Source organism: Phoca vitulina, unplaced genomic scaffold (assembly GCF_004348235.1).
Source record: "Phoca vitulina isolate PV1807 unplaced genomic scaffold, GSC_HSeal_1.0 scaffold1, whole genome shotgun sequence".
In the NCBI taxonomy this organism is placed as follows: domain Eukaryota; kingdom Metazoa; phylum Chordata; class Mammalia; order Carnivora; family Phocidae; genus Phoca; species Phoca vitulina.
Window position 1 is genome coordinate 4,757,200 of NW_022589704.1, and position 20,361 is coordinate 4,777,560.

Below are 20,361 nucleotides of genomic sequence, written 5' to 3' on the forward strand. Positions count from 1 at the left end.
CACATAGATCAATGGAACAGAATAGAGAGCCCAGAAATGGACCCTCAACTCTATGGTCAACTCATCTTTGACAAAGCAGGAAAGAATGTCCAATGGAAAAAAGACAGTCTCTTCAACAAATGGTGTTGGGAAAATTGGACAGCCACATGCAGAAGAATGAAACTGGACCATTTCCTTACACCACACACAAAAATAGACTCCAAATGGTTGAAAGACCTCAATGTGAGACAGGAGTCCATCAAAATCCTAAAGGAGAACACAGGCAGCAACCTCTTCGACCTCAGCCACAACAACTTCTACCTAGAAATATTGCCAAAGGCAAGGGAAGCAAGGGCAAAAATGAACTATTGGGACTTCATCAAGATAAAAAGCTTTTGCACAGCAAAAGAAACAGTCAACAAAACCAAAAGACAAGCGACAGAATGGGAGAAGATATCTGCAAATGACATATCAGATAAAGGGCTAGTATCCAAAATCTATAAAGAACTTATCAAACTCAACACCCAAAGAACAAATGATCCAATCAAGAAATGGGCAGAAGACATGAACAGACATTTTTCCAAAGAAGACATCCAAATGGCCAACAGACACATGAAAAAGTGCTCAACATCACTTGGCATCAGGGAAATCCAAATCAAAACCTCAATGAGATACCACCTCACACCAGTCAGAATGGCTAAAATTAACAAGTCAGGAAATGACAGATGTTGGCGGGGATGCGGAGAAAGGGGAACCCTCCCACACTGTTGGTGGGAATGCAAGCTGGTGCAGCCACTCTGGAAAACAGTATGGAGGTCCCTCAAAAAGTTGAAAATAGAGCTACCATACAATCCAGCAATTGCACTCCTGGGTAATTACCCCAAAGATACAAACGTAGGGATCCGAAGGGGTACGTGCACCCCGATGTTTATAGCAGCAATGTCCACAATAGCCAAACTGTGGAAAGAGCCAAGATGTACATCGACAGATGAGTGGATAAAGAAGATGTGGTATATATATACAATGGAATATTATGCAGCCATCAAAAGGAATGAGATCTTGCCATTTGCAACGACGTGGATGGAACTGGAGGGTATTATGCTGAGCGAAATAAGTCAAACAGAGAAAGACATGTATCATATGACCTCACTGATATGAGGAATTCTTAATCTCAGGAAACAAACTGAGGGTTGCTGGAGTGGTGGGGGGTGGGAGGGATGGGGTGACTGGGTGATAGACACTGGGGAGGGTATGTGCTCTGGTAAGTGCTGTGAATTGTGCAAGACTGTTGAATCTCAGATCTGTACCTCTGAAACAAATAATGCAATATATGTTAAGAAAAAAAAAAAAGAAGAAGAAGGTAGCAGGAGGGGAAGAATGAAGGGGGGGAAATCAGAGGGGGAGACGAACCATGAGAGACGATGGACTCTGAAAAACAAACTGAGGATTCTAGAGGGGAGGGGCGTGGGAGGATGGGTTAGCCTGGTGATGGGTATTGAGGAGGGCACGTTCTGCATGGAGCACTGGGTGTTATGCACAAACAATGAATCATGGAACACTACATCTAAAGCTAATGATGTAATGTATGATGATTAACATAATACAAAAATTAAAAAAAAAAAAGCTAAACATAAATGTACCAAATGAGCCAGCAGCCCACTGTTGGTACTCTATCCAAGAGAAATGAGAATGTGTCCACACAAAGAAGTTTGTACATGAATATAGGGACATTACTCATAATAGTCAAAAATTTGGAACAGCTTAAATATCCATCAACTGGTGACTGGATAGGCAAATGTAGTGCATCGGTGATGGAATATTATTTGGATTTCCTATAAAAAATGAAACACCAATTGGGATACGCTACAACATGGGGAGACTCAAAACCATGATGCAAAGGGAAAGGAACCAGACCTAAGAGACCACATATTATGTGATTCCATTTACAGGAAACATCCAGACAAAGTGAATAGAGGCAGGGAGGCGATTAGAAGAGACCTGGCAAGGAATGAAGGAAAAGGAAAGACTGACAGTGGACATGAGGGGTCACACTGGGGTGATGGAAATGTTCCAAAACTGGCTCATGGTGATGGTTGCTGGACTTGGTAGACATACTTAAAATGATTGAATCGTACCCTTGGAATGGATGGATGTATACTATGTAAAATATGTCTCAATAAAATTATAATATATTATATTCTTATAAAAGAAAACAGGTGGTAGGCCAGATTTGGCCTTCAGACCCCACAGTTTACTAAAAATATGGTGGCTGACTTAACAGGGCAATCGAGGGCACTCCTCACTTTGGGAGGTTTTGTTATAGCTGAAGCGCGTGAGCAAAATAAATTCAGCACTGGCATCTAAAAAAACCCAAAAGAACTACAACGACAGATCATTTCTTCAGCTGTTCAGTTGGCAAACATTAGACACCGTGTCACACTGTGTCAGAGCATATGGGGAAACCAGCGGTCGCCCGCATGGCTGGCAGAGGGGTGAATTGGCACAGCCCAATGGAGGCAGTTTGACAGTATTAAAAATGTACCTACATACCCTTGATCCAGCATTTCTACTTTTAGGAATTTATCTTGCAAATATGCTCATACACCTGCAAAATTATATTTGTGGGCATTTATGTGTGCAGCATTATTAGTAACAGCAGACAATTGGAAACAACCTAATTCCATTGGTCGGAGAACAGCCAGATCATCCACAGTACACCCATACAAACAGAACAGGGAAGCTCTTTATGTACTGCTAAGAAAGCCGGGGACATTAGTAGGAGGAAAATGCACAACAAGGGCAGTGTGTACGAGACACTGACATTGGAATAAAATGGCCCATCTATGTTTACATTGTGTATCTGTGTGTACACATGTGTACATATTAGTGTACTTTGAAAGATTTTGCTAGAGTTGAAAATCAAGAGCAAAGCAAATTCAACATTGGCTTAAAAAAGAGACAAACTCCCAATCACACACCATTTTCAAGCGTGTGGTTGGCGAACATAACACAGCGATGTGTGTGTGTGTGTGTGTGTGTGTGTGTGTGTGTACGCAGGTGTATTTGCATATAGCTATATAAAATGTCTCTGGAAGCACCTCCAAGGTATTGGGGCTGCTTTAGAAAGCGGATCTTGCTGGCTGGCTCACAGCATAGGAACGGAACATTTCACGACTTGAACTTTTGTAAGTTTTGAATTGTGGGCCTCATGAACGTATTTATCAAAGTATTAAATAAATAAATGAAGTAAGGATATAGAGGAAATAAATAGTACAATGGAGAAGGATTTACAAGATACGCTGAGCTGTATGTTCCACAAATAAGGATTCCTCCTTTTTGTAGCTGCTCACAGTTTATACATCAGGTCATTTTTTAAAAATTGTCGGTACATTTCTGAAAGCTTCCAAACTTCCAAGGACCAAAAAAAAATGCTCATGTTTCCTAAGTGCTTCAAACATAAAATCCTGAGCAACCACGATTTAGCTCTATGAGTTGAAGTGAACCTGATCCCCAAGGAAAACATTGCCACTTGGACAAGGGACTTTTAATTCCATCTAGAGACACGTTTTTTATTACCAAATAATGTGCACAACACATACGTCACCTCTTACTCTCGCCAGCACCCTCTTCCTGAGCCTCATCACACCGAGAGCTTCACGGGAGCCTAGGGGATGGGTTGGCCTGCGGAGAGTGGGAAGAGGGCACGTGACTAATGACTATAGTGGTGGTGTTTTTTTTAAGTCCAGATGAGACCAGAATATCCTACTTTGTTCACAGTAAAGCTGTCTGTTATACTTTTAAAAGTGTGAACTAAACTCCTAAGAACAACATAGGTAGAAATATCAAAATATAATACTAGAAAATAAACTTCAGCACTGTAGTAAATCACTAATAAGGCATAAACAAGTAGACTGGATCCCAGGAGGATGGTTTGGTAGAACATAGTAGACGTGCAATGATACTAGCCCTTTGGTTTAACTGCATACCGTGCTCTCCAGAGGTGACCACTGTACTGAATTTGGTGTTTGTCATTCCCTCATATTTCTGTGTCCTTTGACTACATATGTATATATCCTGAAACTGTAGAGTGTTATTTTTTTATTTAACCATATGCATTTTGTACGATAGAATAAATTTACATATGTTGTTCCACATCTTGCCTCTTTTCTTTCTATGTTGTGAAATTCATCCTGGTTAGTGCCTGTTTGAATCCCAGCTCAGCACTCACCAGCTGTGTGTCCTTGGCCCCGAGACTGAACTCTTTGTGCCCTGTTCTCTTATCAATAAAACGGGCTGGTAACAGCTCGCATCCCTAGGCTGCATTTAGCAGTAAATGAGTTCATCTTTGTGCAGCTCTTAGAACCATGCTTGGCTTATCATAAGTCCAATGGATGGAAATACTGATTTGATTTTAGAAAATGAAACTAGGAAACTATGTCCCAGAGCTGTTATGCCACTTACCTCGGTCACATGACCAGTGATGTGACCCAGGGTCTACAGCTTCATATCTCCCAGAAGTCTCTCTCTGCCACAGCAAGTGGGAGCTCAGCAAATACCTGTTGTATAGAACAGATTATATGGGGTTTTTTTACTGAAGAGGTGCGGGCGGGCCTGGCACCCTGGCTGTGGCAGAGACACTGAGGAAGCCATGACCTCCCTCATGTTCATGGCAGCCCTGGGGGCCAGAGCAGCTCTGAACTGGGAGGGGGGGGACTGAGTTCAGAAATGTCCAGCCTCCCTCTCATCTGCCCCCTGAGGTCCGACTACTGCCTCACCAATGAATCCAACCAGGGGCAGGTGGCAGCCGGTGGTGTCCCCACGAGGGTCGACCTCAGACCCAGAGCAGGACAAGGAGGGAGCGGGCACTGATCAGCACAAATACTTCCTCCAGACAGGAAAAACAGTCCTCATCTTGATCGGGCTCCATGAAAGCGCGATGCTTATTTTGTGTTTCTCGCCAGGTTACTGAGGATATTATTGCAAACCAAGAAGAAGAGGAGAAAAACAAAAAGAAGAATAAGAAGAAGCCCACAAAACCCAAGAAACCTAAAAAAGAAAAGGAAAAGAAAGGCACAAAAGAAAAAAACAAGGTAAGGAATTTGGAATTTTAAAAGAAATTTTCTTTTAAGTGGCTTCTTTGCTTTGAATCAGTGGCATGATCTCAACTCTCCTGAGATCGCACTCATTCGTTTCCTAGGAAACCGTTCTACCAGCTGTTTTTCAATATTTTTTTATGTTGCTCGATCACCGGTCATCATCCTCTCTATGATTTATAATAAAGACCTATTAGGATAAAGGTGGTTTTAATGACTTCGATACTTTATGTGTTATTCACATATGTGATAGCTTTGACTTTTTATTCCTCAAAATAAATGATCCCCCTCGTCTTTCCTCAAGGTAGAGACCAGGTGACCACTGCAAAGTCAAAATAATAACTACTTTAACCAAAGTGAGTTTGTTCAAATTTTTCACTTCACGTTGACATATTGGATATATTTTATTGGAAGTTTTTGTTTCTTACTACCCAAAGGAAATCCGAATTCAAATAGTGTCACTTTGGGCCAGGCCTCCCCTTGTGCAGTGGGGGAGGAGGGGCGGCTATCCTAGGGCAGTAACTGGAGGGGTCTTCACCCTCGAGCATGTGGAGAGGTGCACTCCCAGGACAGCATTCTCTCAGCAGAAACTCCATCTATGGGAGATGGAGCTCGGGCTGGAAGCTGGAATCATCCTAAAGCATGATTATGTTTAAAGAAGCATGTCTGCACAGACAGATCCTCCTTCACAGCTGACCAAAACTCTGATCTGAATTGACTCAGGAGAATGGATCCTTAAGGGTTATGATCCATCTGTGACTCTGTCCAGAGGCAGAGACCCAGCTCTTGCTCAGGCAGCAGTGGTCACATTCCTCATGTTCCGGGAGGTGGGTTCGGGAGAGAAATGGGACATGCTGCATCATCAAGGACAAGTGATTGGACCAAGGAGTCAGAAATTGTGAGCAGGGGAGAAAGGAGGATGGTGGATATACAATGACAGTACCCAAACTCCAGAACTCTCTCCAAAACTCTCAATTTTTCCCCCTTGAGAATGATATTTGCTGTGGGTTTTTTATAGATGGCTTTTATGACATTGAGGTATGTACCCTCTATCCCTACACTGAAGAGTTTTAATCAAGAAAGGATGCTGTATTTTGTCAAATGCTTTTTTCTGCATTGAGAGGATCATATTGTTCTTGTCCTTTCTTTTATTAATGGGATGTATCACATTGATTGGTCTGTGAATGTTGAACCCTCCTTGTAGCCCAGGAATAAATCCCACTTGGTCATGGTGAATAATCCTTCTAATGTACTGTTGGATCCTGTTGGCCAGTATCTTGGTGAGAATTTTGGCATCCATGTTTATCAGGGATATTGGTCTGTAATTCTCCTTTTTGGTGGGGTCTTTGTCTGGTTTTGGGATCAAGGTAATGCAGGCCTCATAGAACTAGTTTGGAAGTTTTCCTTCCATTTCTACTTTTTGAAATAGCTTCAGAAGAATAGGTATCAGTTCTTCTTTAAATGTTTGGTAGAATTCCCCTGGGAAGCCATCCGGCCCTGGACTCTTCTTGTTTGTTGATTACTGCTTCAATTTCCTTGCTGGTTATGGGTCTGTTCAGGTTTTCTATTTTTTCCTCTTTCAGTTTTGGTAGTTTACAAGTTTCTAGGAATGCATCCATTTCTTCTAGATTGCCTAATTTGTTGGCATATAGTTGCTCATAATATGTTCTTAAAATTGTTTGTATTTGCTTGGTGTTGGTCGTGATTTCTCCTCTTTCATTCATGATTTTATTAATTTGGGTCCTTTCTCTTTTGTTTTTGGTAAGTCTGGCTGGAGGTTTATTGATCTTGTTAATTCTTTCAAAGAACCAGCTTCTAGTTTCATTGATCTGTTCTACTCTTCTACTGTTCTTTAGGTTTCTATTTCATTGATTTCTGCTCTAATCCTTATTATTTCTCTTCTTCTGCTCAGTTTAGGCTTTATTTGCTGTTCTTTCTCCAGCTCCTTTAGGTGTAAGGTTAACTGTGTATTTGAGATTTTTTTCTAATTTTTTGAGAAAGGCTTGTATTGCTATGTACTTCCCTCTTAGGGCCGCCTTTGCTGCATCCCAACGGTTTTGAACAGTTGTGTTTTCATTTTCATTTGTTTCCAAGAATTTTTTAATTCTTCTTTAATTTCCTGGTTGATCCATTCATTCTTTAGTAGGATGCTCTTTATCTTCCAAGTATTTGAGTTCCTTCCAAATTTCCCCCTGTGATTGAGTTCAAGTTTCAAAGCATTGTGGTCTAAAAATATGCAGGGAATAATCCCAATCTTTTGATACTGGTTGAGACCTAATTTGTGACCCAGTATGTGATCTATTCTGGACAATGTTCCATGAGCACTCAAGAATGTGTATTCTGTTGCTTTAGGATGGAATGCCCCCGTATGTATCTGTGAAGTCCATCTGGTCCAGTGTGTCATTCAAAGCCCTTGTTTTCTTGTTGATCTTTTGCTTAGATGATCTATCCATTGCTGTGAGTGAGGTGTTAAAGTCCCCTATTATTATTGTATTATTATCAATATGTTTCTTTAATTTTGTTATTAATTGGTTTATATATTTGGCTGCTCCCAAGTTTGGAGCATAAATATTTATAATTGTTAGATCTTGTTGGATAGACCCTTTAAGTATGATATAGTGTCCCTCTTCATCCCTTAATAAAGTCTTTGGTTTAAAATCTAATTTTCTGATATAAGGGTTGTTACCCCAGCTTTCTTTTGATGTCCATTAACATGATAAATGGTTCTCCACCCCCTCACTTTCAATCTGGAGGTGTCTTTGGGTCTAAAATGAGTCTCTTGTCCATCGATAGATGAATGGATAAAGAAGATGTGGTATATATATACAATGGACTATTACTCAGCCATCAGAAAGGATGAATACTTACCATTTACATCAATGTGGATGGAACTAGAGGGTATTATGCTAAGCGAAATAAGTCAATCAGAGAAAGACAATTATCATATGGTTTCACTTATATGTGGAAAATAAGAAACAGCACAGAGGATCATAGAGGAAGGGAGGGAAAACTGAATGGGAAATCAACAGAGAAGGAGAAAAACCATGAGAGACTCTTAACTCTAGGAAACAAACTCAGGGTTGCTGGAGGGGAGGTGGGTGGGGGGATGGGGTCACTGGGTGATGGACATTAAGGAGGGCATGTGATGTGATGAGCACTGGGTGTTATATGCAAGTGATGAACTGTTGAACTCTATATCTGAAACATGATATACTATAGGTTGGCTAATTGAATTTAAATTTTAAAAAATACCCAAACTCCACATAAATGCAACATTTTGTATTTATGAAAGCCGACATTTTGTGATGAAAGCCAACATTTTATTAAAAATCCCTTGCATGATTGCAGCCACCCAGCTGGAGGCAATTGCCCCTTTTTCAAGGCTCATCTCCCACACAATGATCAGCAGAAATCTTCCAACTGCACTCCCCCCATCTGTCTTTGTCCTTCTCCTTAACCATGTTTCATTGCTGTGAACAAAAGAAGAGAAATCTCTTCCTGCTCACTCTGGGCACAACCCATTCCACTGTAGTCCCCAGCTCAGTCCCCAGCTACCCGGTATGTTGTGTTGACCCCTCACCTAATTCCCGCCTTGGAATTATTCCGGGTCTAAAGGAGCTGCTCCATGCAAAGTCCCACCACCCACCCCGGGCAGCTGCATTCAGGGAGAGCCATGTTCAGGTACAAAGACCCAGCCCCCTCCCTGGGACATTTCTGAAGGGTTCTCCTAGCTCCTGGGCTCTCTGTGGGGTCAGCTGACAGCTCACATCCAATTGCATCACAGCTCAGTTACATTAGCTTCTCTGTCCAGTGCTGCTTCTCTCCCTCCATCCCTGTGGGTGGTGTTCCCAGTAAACCACCTGCACGGCCTCCATCTAAATGTTTCCAGGGAACCCAACCCACAAGGCCACCGGTTGCCCTACTGCTCTGCTTGCGCCCCAAAACTTCTAACTTGTTGCTGAAAAAAATAAGAAGAGAGCTTACTTGGTAGTTAATTTTTAAAGACCTCCTCTCATTCTGCAAGATAATTTTGAAGCCGTGCCTAAGAATAAGGACAATTGGAAGAATTTCAATTTTATTCTAAGCATTCTCTTCCTCTAAATATGCATTAGGGAGTTTGACACTTGCAAATTAAAAATTCACTGTTAATGAAGCTTGTTCCATAAAAAATCTTAAATTATCAGCTATACAATCTGGTCTTTATTGAGTGAAGGTATTTTATTAACTAGCTATTAAAGAGTCATTTAATGATGAACAGTTTGGGACAAAAAGAAAGTTTGAGTATATCAGTACTTATGAAGTAGTTGCAAAGGAAGGGCAAAATCCTTCAGAGTTACTTAGAACTGAATTTTTTCATGAAAAGTACAGGTCTATACAGTGACAACATGATCATAAATGGTACTCTCTATTGAAATTGATATATTTACATTATATTGCTACTCATCTTTGAGGTCAGATTACCTTTTTAAAAGTCTTATTCTAGAATCAATCCCAAGGCTTCTAGAAGCATTCCTGAGACAAGCTATCAAATCTTTGTATGAGAATTGGTATTTTGACCTGTAGAAAAAGGCATCTATTATTCATCCTGGTTAAAGGGTAAGGCAGGGGAGAGAAGAAACTAGTTTTGTTTAGCTTGCCTAACTGACTCACCCCTAACGTTGTTTCACAATGGCACAGCTCTGGGATGATCCTTCAGGTATTTTTATAAACTTGGTCATTTCTCGATTGCTAGTCCATATATAGTCAGAACACTTGGGAAAGACCTCATATTAAAAACAAAAAACTGAGGATAATCTGAATATTTCCACTCACCTCCATAAATGGAAAATAGACTCTTGTCAAAATATCACAGGAGTACAAGCTTCGTCAGTCCACAAGATGGCTACAGATGAGCATAAGTGGCCACAGAGGGGCTGTTGACAGGGGTTTGGTGGTGCGTGGATCAGAAGACTGGATGGGGACCAGGGACTCCAGGCAGGATTCCAGGCAATCACTAAGCCCGAGAACCAGAGGACAACTTCGGAGCAGGGACAACAGACACCAGGGAGGGTGTCTGATGTGAGGCTGGGAAAGCTTGGAGCAGCCATGCATGGGGCAGAACCTTCTGGAGAAGATGAGAGTCATCCTGGGGGTAGTGACTTGAGCAGACCTGAGCTGTGTGAGTTGTAATCTAAGGTTTGTGGTTTGTGGTTTGTGGCCGTGGTTGGGATGGCCTGTGGGTGAGGAAGTGACTGAGACAGGGAGATACTTCGGTCCAGGCTGGGAGCACCACGAGATGGGAAGAGGGGTCAGTGCAAGCCCAGGTCCCACCCAAGGACAAGTGTGGGCCAGGAGTCAGAGCCTCTCAGAAGTTTGCATCCATGCACCTGGGAGGATGCATTTAAAGCCAAACGTCATTCACAGGGTCAAGATCAGAGCAAGTGAGTTCCATTTACCTGGTTGATTTTTTTCTGAAAATAACGAAGAAGGGAAGGTACGTCCAGCTGGTGATACGAAGATCTGGGCTCATAATCAGCAGTACAGTAACACCCTTCCCAAGCTCACAAAGACCCACAGTCACCTTTTTATGACTGCTTCCCTTCCCACCTCAACCCCTTCCTGGGGTCACCTCCATCTGCATAAATGTGTCTCAGAGTGACGTGCCCAAAACATCTCTCCCCTGACCCTAGTGCCACAGGAGAGGGCTCCCCTTAGACACTCTGTTATTCTGGACTCTGAGGATTAATGAGTGTCCCTGTAGAGTCTTTTTTTTTTTGTAGAGTCTTAAGACTTTTGAACCTGGAGGTGAATGGAAGGAAGTTTAAGAGTGAGAACTTATAGGTTTCAGTGTCCCTGCTTGGATTTCCAATTTACTGTGGGGCGGGTGGCATGAGAAAAGAGAGGGTCTCTGTAATTGTGCACAGCAACATTGTAAAGTAAAATAACTGTGGGGGCACCTGGGTGGCTCATTCAGTTGGGCATCTGACTCTTGATTTCAGCTCAGGTCATGATCTCAAGGTCGTAAGATCGAGCCCCACGTTGGGCTCTGCACTCAGCAGGAAGTCTGCTTAAGTTCCTCTCTCTCCCTCTCCCTCTGTCTCCCTTCCCCCCACCCCACTTGAATGTGTGTGCTCTCTCTCTAAAAAAAATAAAAATAAAATAAAATAACTGTGGCTGGTAATCTTACATTCATTTGATCATTTCATCAAAAAAACTTTGCAAACAATTTAACGTTTTAAGCATGAAATTTTTCAGTTTTGTATCTGGACCCATCCAGAGATCCCCTATACTGAGATGCTGAAGAACAGAAGCAAAGAGATTGGTCTAGGGGTTTTCACCTTTACCAGAGCTAGTAAAGGGAAAACATAAAAGCCCATAAACAGCTTCAAAGATGGGCTTTCAAGAATTAATCTTTTCATCCCCTAGACAAGAAAAGGAACGTCTATCTTGTACCTTATACAAAAATTAACTTAACGTGGATCATGGACTCACATGTAAAACTGTAAAACCTTTAGGTAAAAAGAGGGGGAAAAATCTTCAGGATCTAGGGCTCTGCACACAGTTCTTAGACTTGACACCAAAAGTATCCATAAAAGGAAAGATTGATAAATTGGACTTCATCACAGTAAAAAATTTTTACTCTGGGAAGAGGATGAAAAGACAAGAAAATGTTTGCAAGCTATAGATCTAGCTAAGGAAGTGCATCTAGAATATATAAAGAATTCTCAAAATTCAACAGTAAAAAAATTCTTTCTTTTGGATCTTTGGTTTGCAAACCATCTCTAAAAGTGTTAAGGATTGGCGGTAAGGAGATCCCTGTTAAGAATAAGTGTTAGAGGGGAATGCTAATGTCAGGAGGACATCCCTGAAAACCAATAGCCATCTTTGCAAATATGCTTTCAGTATCAAAATTACACCATTTACCTGACAGGTCGGCTGTGTGGATGTCACGTTGGCTTTAGGAGCCAGAAAAGGAGCGCTAGAAATCCATCCTTACAACTCTTTCCTCTTTGTTATTTTTCAATCCATATGTTAAACCATTTGGAACTATTTTAAATGGATTTTACCTGTCCGGAACACACGATCATGTGAATACTTAAGAGTCTTCTCTGTATTCACCAAACTTTGTGCTAAATCCTGGGAAGAGCCTGGCACCCACATACAGCATCATTAGCTTTAAAAGCTTCTGTTTGTCTGTGGGGCCACCCAGCCTTTCTGTGACCCCAGCGCCCCTTCTCCAACCACCTGGCGCAAGGAGGTGCTCCATACTGAACCATTGAGCCAACCACGTTCTTATATTATTTTAGAGGATTTCAAACGAAATTCTGTACTACTTCACAAAGATGGAGATGTGAGTGTTGTGAATTCCCGGAGGCTGTTATCAGGAATAAGGATGTCATCTTGGAAACGCCCGTATTGAGCATATTCTGTGTTCATTGAAGGGCAGCGAGAGAGGAAGATAAGAGGAAGTGAGAAGCTGCCGAGCTCCAGAGGAGACAGGCATCCTTAACCTCAAGGAACAGAGACCCCGAGGATAGACTCCCTGAAATTGTATGTAAATGTTTACATGAAAATGCATTCCTCTAAGAAGGTGTGTGAGTTTTCTTCACGTTTCCTTCTACCTCAACCACTCAAAAACCACTGCTTCCAGAAAGGAACAGTGGTCTAAATCCCGAAAAGGCATGAATAACTTTGATTCTTAATCTCAATGGAACTGAGAGAAAAGTGTGGGCAGAAAAGTAAAGTAACATTCTAAATGCAAGTTTGAAAATAGTTAGAGGATGCTTAATTTTTTTTTGCAATGAGCTATCACATTATTTTGGTGCATTTTTTTAAAAAATGTGGTTAATAGTAATGAGAGCTCCTGGGTTGATTTTCACTTCTAGATCTAGAATTGGAGTATAATTTCACTCCTAGTTGAATGGAAAATAATCAGCCTCTTTCAAATCACAGTAACCCCACCCCCAACCTGGAGGACACAGACCCTAAGGGAACAATCAGATTATCTGAAAGCCACTGAATGACCAATCTGACACTTGAACCTATATGTTCAGAGGTATTTGCCAAATGCCCGCACTTTAAAGGTGTAACAGAGGTGGTCCTATTTGCACTTTGCCACGTGCCCATTCATGTGAAGGATCCCCGGTTGTCCTGCGCTGGGATTCTCGGACTCTCACTGACCAGCCTTTGGGACCCCCTCCTATTACGTCACACTCCCTTCCCCACCCCACTCCAGAAGCGGGTGCCAGGAACTATAAGCAAATCCTACGCAGTACGGAGAGAGTCTTTTTCATCTGGAAGAATCCAGAACAGCTTCACAGAAAAGGACATACTCACCTCAGACCAAAGAGCAAATTTCCACAAAAGAAGATGGGAAAATGGAATTCTGATGAGAAACAAGATGGGCACCTCTGCCTCCTCTCCAGCCTTTCCTTACTTTGCAGCCAGCTTGATGTCCCTATAAGCGGCTGGAGGAAGGTGGGAAGACTCAGGCTGGGAATCAACTTTCAGAGCAAAGAAGGAACCAGAACATCAGACAACAGGACCAAACTCAGGGCGTGGTGTACCCCGGGAGAGGTGACTGAAACAGGGGCACCTCAGTGAGCCTGCAGGCGGAGCTAAGTTTCTAGAACCATCCATGCCCTGGTTGGTGGACGCAACATGCCCTGCTCAGACTGGCCAGCAGAGAAACTGCCCAGGTGGGTGGGCAAGGGGTCGGACCTTCGCTCATAAACCAAGAAAGAGCCTGTGTGCCTTACCTTAGTCCAATCATCAGGATGTGTGTGCCTTGTACTGTCTAGTCCGGACAGACAAAGTAGCCCTGTAATTAACAGAAGTATCATTCTTCTTTAACAGGAAGAAGATGAGGGCTGGAAAATGTCACCAAGTGTCTTCCTTTCTATGATGGAGGAAGGAAATAACGTGTACAAAGGTTGGTTTAGGAGAATATGCGGGGCAACTGGGAGTTACCCGGTCCGCCCAGCATGACCCCTGGCCCTAGCACCCAGCCTGTGTGGGGAAGAATTAGGCGCTCAGTCGGGAGAGGCTGAAAACATGCAGCTCATAGCCCAGACTTCCTGTCCGTCTCTATTTTAAAATTCCTTTGAGTTGCCTAAAGGATCGGTAAAAAGAGCCAGGTATGAATAGTACGAGAACACAATCAAAACTCCATTCTGTTTTCGAACCCGTAGGACTTCACCTGAGCATTCTCTTGCTGGGAATGAAAGGGATTGTCCTGGATTGTTTAAATTAATAAAATCAATACCAGATGTACAATAAAATGTTTTAATCCTGTAATACCAAGACAGGTGCCCGCAGACCGACACATAATTCTTTTGTCCATTGTTTAGCATAATTAGCATAGTAGCTAGAATCTGAGGGGAGCTGCAAGTGTAGGAATTGGTCTTTCTCACATTCCTATTACAATTTACTGGAACAATTATCCAGCTCCTTTGGCTCCACTCCACCCTCGGGATGAATCCCAACACAGGATGACCTGCCACGATGACCCCGCTCATTGGTGCTTTTCGGTAATTCCTAAAAACTGCAACAAGGATGTGAAGTAGAATATTTCCAAACATCAGTCATGCATGTGCTTTCTCCCTAATTCTGGTCTTATCTGGACAGCACTGGTACTATTAATTACTTAACATATTTTTTCACAGACTCGTGGTTTTTATCCCCAATAAATTGAGCCTCATCCTCAGCAGCAATATCAACGACATTTCAGGTTTGAGATGCTCGTTGTATGAAATAAAAACGTCCGTGCACCACCTGAACTTCTTTCACTTTCCACTAGTGGTGAGGGTCCCACCCTGCACACGATGCTGAACGAGGGGGTAGGGGACAGGGGAAATAACTATCAGGAGAGAATAAGGGGAAAGACAGGTCGGTGAGAGACAGCCAAGCCCTCCTCTGCCATAACAGGGAGTCAGGGGCTCCTGTCTCGAACTCATAAATCAAGAAGTAGCAGTGTGACCACATGACAAGCGTATGACAACAGAGACACAGATCCAAGAGCTCTCAGGAAGCTAGACCGCCTCACACCCGCCTCACACCCACCTCACTCCCACCTCACACCCGCCTCTCGTGGGCTCTGTGCTCTTCCGCCAGCAAGCCAGTCACTCCCACCTCAGGGACCTGGTGCTGTCCATTCCCCTTGCCTGCAGTGCTGGTCCCTGCAGGCCTTCCCCAAGACCTTTGTGGGGTAACAGTCTCCAGCCTCACCCTGTGCCCACCTGGCTTTACTTACCTCCAGCTGACGGGGATGTGGGTGTCCCTGCTTCCCCACCGCGGGGGGCGCCAGGTCCCAGATGTCAGGGCCCCCCGCTGTCTGCCCACTCTGAGAGCAGTGCCTGGCCCACAGTCAGGCTCCATCAACTCATGATTTAAACTTATGAATAAATCAGATTTGCAGATAAATCTGAAACTATTCCACGCAATTTTAAATGAATGAATGAATGAATGAATACAGGAATGAATGTCATTGGACAATTTCTCTGGAAGGCAGAATTAGACAGTATTTTGTTATAATCCTTTCCATATTCTCCGACTTGGTCTAAAACAATGTGCGTGTATTATTTTGATAAAAACAAAAATTAACTTGGGGAAATCTGATGTTCTCGTGGGAAGCCAAGGCTGGTGACCTGCTGACCCACTCAGGAAAGCTCTTGAGGCTTTCCACACCGTTTGTGTAATATGTTTCCATTACGCTGTTTGTAGAATATCTGTTTCCATTAAGGCTAAAAAAAAAAAAAAAAAGAACCCAAGCAGTGGTCACTTGGGAGCAGGAAGCGTGAAGGACCATTTTCCTAGCTGGGTTTGTGGCGTTTCCTGTGTTATCTGCCAGGTCTCTGGTCATTTAAAGAAATTAAATGTCTTCATCCTAGAATTCTTTTCTCAAAAATCAAAGGTTTTCCTTTTCAAAAAATACATTAGCATTTTAATCACCCCCCTACGTGAGAAACTGCCCCGGCCAGCTTTTCACACTCTGGGGATGAAAGCTCCTGGGGCAGTTGTTAGTGCTTTGAGGGCCCTGAAAAGCTTCCTGCATTTGTAAATGTCCATGAAATTCTTGAAGGGATTGAGAGGTGCCCTGTGCAGAAGTGTCATGAGAAAAGCAAAATTTCCGCGCAAAACCAGGACCATTCAAAGGGCGGTCGAGGTGAAATCAGCAAAGGCCACTAAGCACCGCTTTATTTGTGAGACACAGTTACAACTCCAGAATGAGAATTTGTTACGAGGTGCTTTTACATAAATAATCGCCTCGTGTTCCTTCCTGTTCAATATTCTGCGTCCCCTTCTTTAGGAAATGCACGGCTTCCAGATTTTGGCAAGTCTGTCTAGTGAGAAAGCAAAGTAGCTTCCTCGCCACCGCAAAGCTATTTTGCTTTAAAATATCTTAATAAAAACAGGTGAGCTTCGCTGTTGGAGATTTAACGGTCGTGTAAGGGGGACATCTGTTAAACAAGAGTTACTGGTAAATAGCACTTTTTAACACGTTTAAACCCTTCATAGTATTTTCAAGGGGGAGAGCTTACAATTTCAAACACGTAAGAAAAAGTGTTGTAGTTTTCATACATTTTAAAGTTTTCCACGATTTAAGTTCATGTGCATTTCAGAAAATGCACTGAGAAAGGACAGTTACCTTCAAATGAGGGAAGTGTAAACTGACTCTTCCTTGGGTGAATATGCACCTTGGGTGAATATGCACCAACCGCAAAATCTACCTGCTAGGGGGATTCGGGGCCAAGAATAAATTCAATTAATGACTTAAAATGTGTTTTATATCAACGGGCTGATATAGGCAATTTATGCCATGCAATATTTCTCATTCCCTGACTGTAAAACACAGGATAGGCCTCTCTGGCTGGTACTCAGTCACAGAACTGATTATTTAAAATAATAGAAATTCAGCTCTTAGCTTTCTAGCAATTTCCTGTGTGCCCACTCCTGTAGGGGTGGCCTCCATCCCGTCTTTTTTGGGTCTTCTCCCTCTTGGTCTTCATGGAGATGTGAACTCCATTCCAGGCTGGTGACCTGCCCCGCCAGGTGATGATATCCTCTGGGGTCATCCACAGACAGGCAGGCATCCAGGAGACAGGTGCCAAACCCACTCCTGGCCCCATCATCCCTTCTCTGCCCCAGAGGCAGGGCCACCTGTCATGTGGCCACCCCGATGGGGAAAGATACATGGGTGAATCGGCTCTATGAAAACTGTACCGTGTTTGTGACTTAGTTCCTTTCTATTTCTTGTAAGTCTACAGTAGCCACCCCAGAAGAAACTGGGGTCCTTTCATCATCCTCGGTTTCCAAAATCTGTCCCCCCAGGTTTGCACCACCATAGGCTGTGACCATGGCAGAGACCCTGGCTAGCACAGCGACTGGCAGAGCCCTACCTGGCCATGCCCACCTCAGTCCTCTGATGGGAAGCGGGGGGAGCCTGAGAGCCCTCGCTGGACCCGGATTCCAGAGGGGCTCTGTTCTGGCCAACACCCAGTCCCACAGTATGCACCGGGAGTGAGGTGGGCCTGCCTGACTTGTGTGGGGCAACACCTTCTGGTCACCATTTCCACTTCTGGAAATTTCCATGCCAACCACTGGGAGCATTGTCAGGTCTTCTGCCTGGGGCTCCCACACTTTCGGAGAACTGGAGCTGCATTTCCACGTCCCATCTTCCTGTAGTTTTCCTGTCCACAGGGTCCTGACCGATCACCTTGAGACGACACATTCACCGGCCCTCAGGCACCCATCCGTCACTTCCACTTTGCTGACAGGTGTCTGCTCTGGGCACAGCTGTCCTGCAGAGTCCCCCTCCCCCTCAGGAAGTAGGAATTGTCAATCAGGAGGATGAAAACCATAAGACCAACAGCTGAGAAACAGTAGGATGGGGGTCCACCTGACCCCAACCGTGGGCTGCATCCCCTGGGCAGACATCAGATGGCCAAAACCCTTGGGGCAATTTTTTGCCCATTGGCCAGGTTTGAGTTGTGCATCAGAATCTCCTTGCTATGCTGTCCATCTCTCCTGGATCTGCAGCTTTTCCTGGGTCACACCACATCTTGTCCCTTCTTTTGTCTTCGTCTCTTTTGCTGACCCCAGACCCCTGTGATTGATTTGCAGATTTGACCCTTCCCTCTCATTTGTTTGCCCAGGGGTCTCTCCAGACACCTTCTCCACTTTCAGTCCTCATGATTGACACCCCTTGCTCTCGACAGCACCCAGACGTATGTTTCTGTCTGTGTCTGTGACTGTCCCTCCCTTCTCAGTCAGCTGCGTCAGGGGGACACACTCCTGGCCAGTCTCAGGATCCCCCTGCTGTGCCCATAAGGGAGGCCATGGTTGAGAAACCTCTGCCCATTCATTCACATGCTCACTGCCAACCAGCTCCGCACAGTCCCCCCTTCTTCCCAGGTGGTAGCCAACATTGGACAGGGGTGGGGGAGCCTCTGCCTGGTCCCCGTGGCCCTCCGTTGCCTCCCCAAGTTGAAGGGCATCACTGTCCTAAGGATGAGCTCCCAGTGAAGTAGCCAAGTTGCGTAGGGGTTGCAGGTTGAGTTCTGGCAAGTTTCCATCACATTCTGAGCACAGATTCTGGGAAAAGATCTCATTTCCCAGACTGACAAGTCTCATTTTCCGTAGGACACCACCCCACATCCCAGTGCCAGGATCCCGCTAATCTGTACCTTGGCCCACATTTGGAATTCCCCCTCTGAGAAATGAGCTTTAGTTCAATTTTTTCCAGTGATACAAAATTATCCTTATTTCCTCTAAGGTCACGTTTCTCTAACTATCCTCTTCACTGCCAGGGCCAGGCAAAAGGGAAAGGCAAAAGGGAAATGTAAAACATGTATGATTTCAAACACATCCAAAAAGTAATTCAAAAATATAACTGTCACGGGGAAGTCATGGGTACTTGTATGTTCAGTGCTGTCTTTTAACAAGGGGCTGGGGTCAATCACAGATGGGTTCAGCTAGCAATAAAATCTTTCACATTTTAGTGAATCATTGGAATAATGAAAGTAATATAAAACATATTACAAAAATAGTCATCCCACATTTGTCTAATTATATAATCCCACAATTAATGTATTGTTTTTTACATGGTTATAATCATTAGAAGAATATTACTTGTATCCTACTTTTTATTTTATGTTTTCACATTAGTAGTTTTCTTCTTCATCTATAATAATATAATATTATATATTATATATTATTATATATATGTATCTTTAAAAAAAGATATTATACAAGCACATTTTTCCCATTTGGGAAGTTGGGGGGAAAAAAAGCACATGAGTCTCATCACTCTGCCATCAATAATTTCTTGATTATTTTATTCAAACTTGTATTCCATGCAATAGAATAGAAAATTAGACTTGTGTTTTATATTGCAATAACTGTTTTCGTTCATCTTCATGTTGAAAAAAAATTCATTTTCCTTTCCTTGATCCTTCCGGACCCCAGACCTGTGGAAGAATAAAGACGAGTCATGGAATTTCCCCCAGGACTATGACCCGGAACTGATCAAACAGGAGAAACGGAAGGAACTGGAGTCGGAGATCAGAGTGCAGGTAACACCGCACTTACATTGCACGAAAACAAGTCATCAGCGGCCGCCATTGGGCTTCTTCACAATTTCCCATCCATGGCCAACCCAGATTTTACGCTATTTTTAAACTTCACAAAGAAAACACAAGGCTCACAGAGTCACTCAAAAGCGGTGTGTTTTGTTCTCGCCTAGGTGGATGAGCTAATGAGACAGGAACTAAAAAACTTGAAACTGGCTGTGGACAGAGAAAAGGAGCCTCCAGTCAAAGCAGCAAAGAAGAAAGGAGGTAAAAAGGTGAGTAGCAAGCGAGCATGGGAGGGATGAGGCAGATGCAGACTCGAATCACGAGCAGGAGAGCCGCCCAGGCGCCCAGTGCTGAGTCTGGTGTGATACCTGGCACAGGGAAATGTCTCCCTTGGGGGGATGTGCCTTGTTCCACCAGGTAGTCCTCAGGGATATGGGCTCATAAATGGGATACATCCAGCAGTCTGAGTGTAACCCGCCCCACCCCTCCTCACTGCAGACTCGCATTACCCAAGCCCCACAGATAGGATGAGGACCATCGGGGAAGCCAGTGATGTGCCCGGAATATCCGCCCCTCTCTCCCTGTAGGGAGATCTGTAGGGGAGACCAGTGGCAATGAGCAAGTTCTTTGTGAATAAGGGATCAGATGAATTGAATTTTAAATTGCCACCAATCCATCTCACAGCGTTTGGGAGTAGCCAGTTAGATCCCAATATGCAAAGTTCATTTACTGGG

At 43.6% G+C, this 20,361-nt stretch overlaps 1 protein-coding gene across 1 annotated transcript in view; it reads left to right on the forward strand.

Annotated features, from left to right (window-relative positions):
- IQCA1 (IQ motif containing with AAA domain 1) overlaps positions 1 to 20,361 on the forward strand; it is a 150,433-nt gene that overhangs the window by 74,489 nt on the left and 55,583 nt on the right. The window contains exons 8-11 of the mRNA XM_032408149.1: positions 4,941 to 5,069; positions 13,908 to 13,983; positions 19,518 to 19,624; positions 19,795 to 19,896. Coding sequence (XP_032264040.1) covers positions 4,941 to 5,069; positions 13,908 to 13,983; positions 19,518 to 19,624; positions 19,795 to 19,896 — 414 coding nt within the window. The remainder of the gene's footprint in view (positions 1 to 4,940; positions 5,070 to 13,907; positions 13,984 to 19,517; positions 19,625 to 19,794; positions 19,897 to 20,361) is intronic.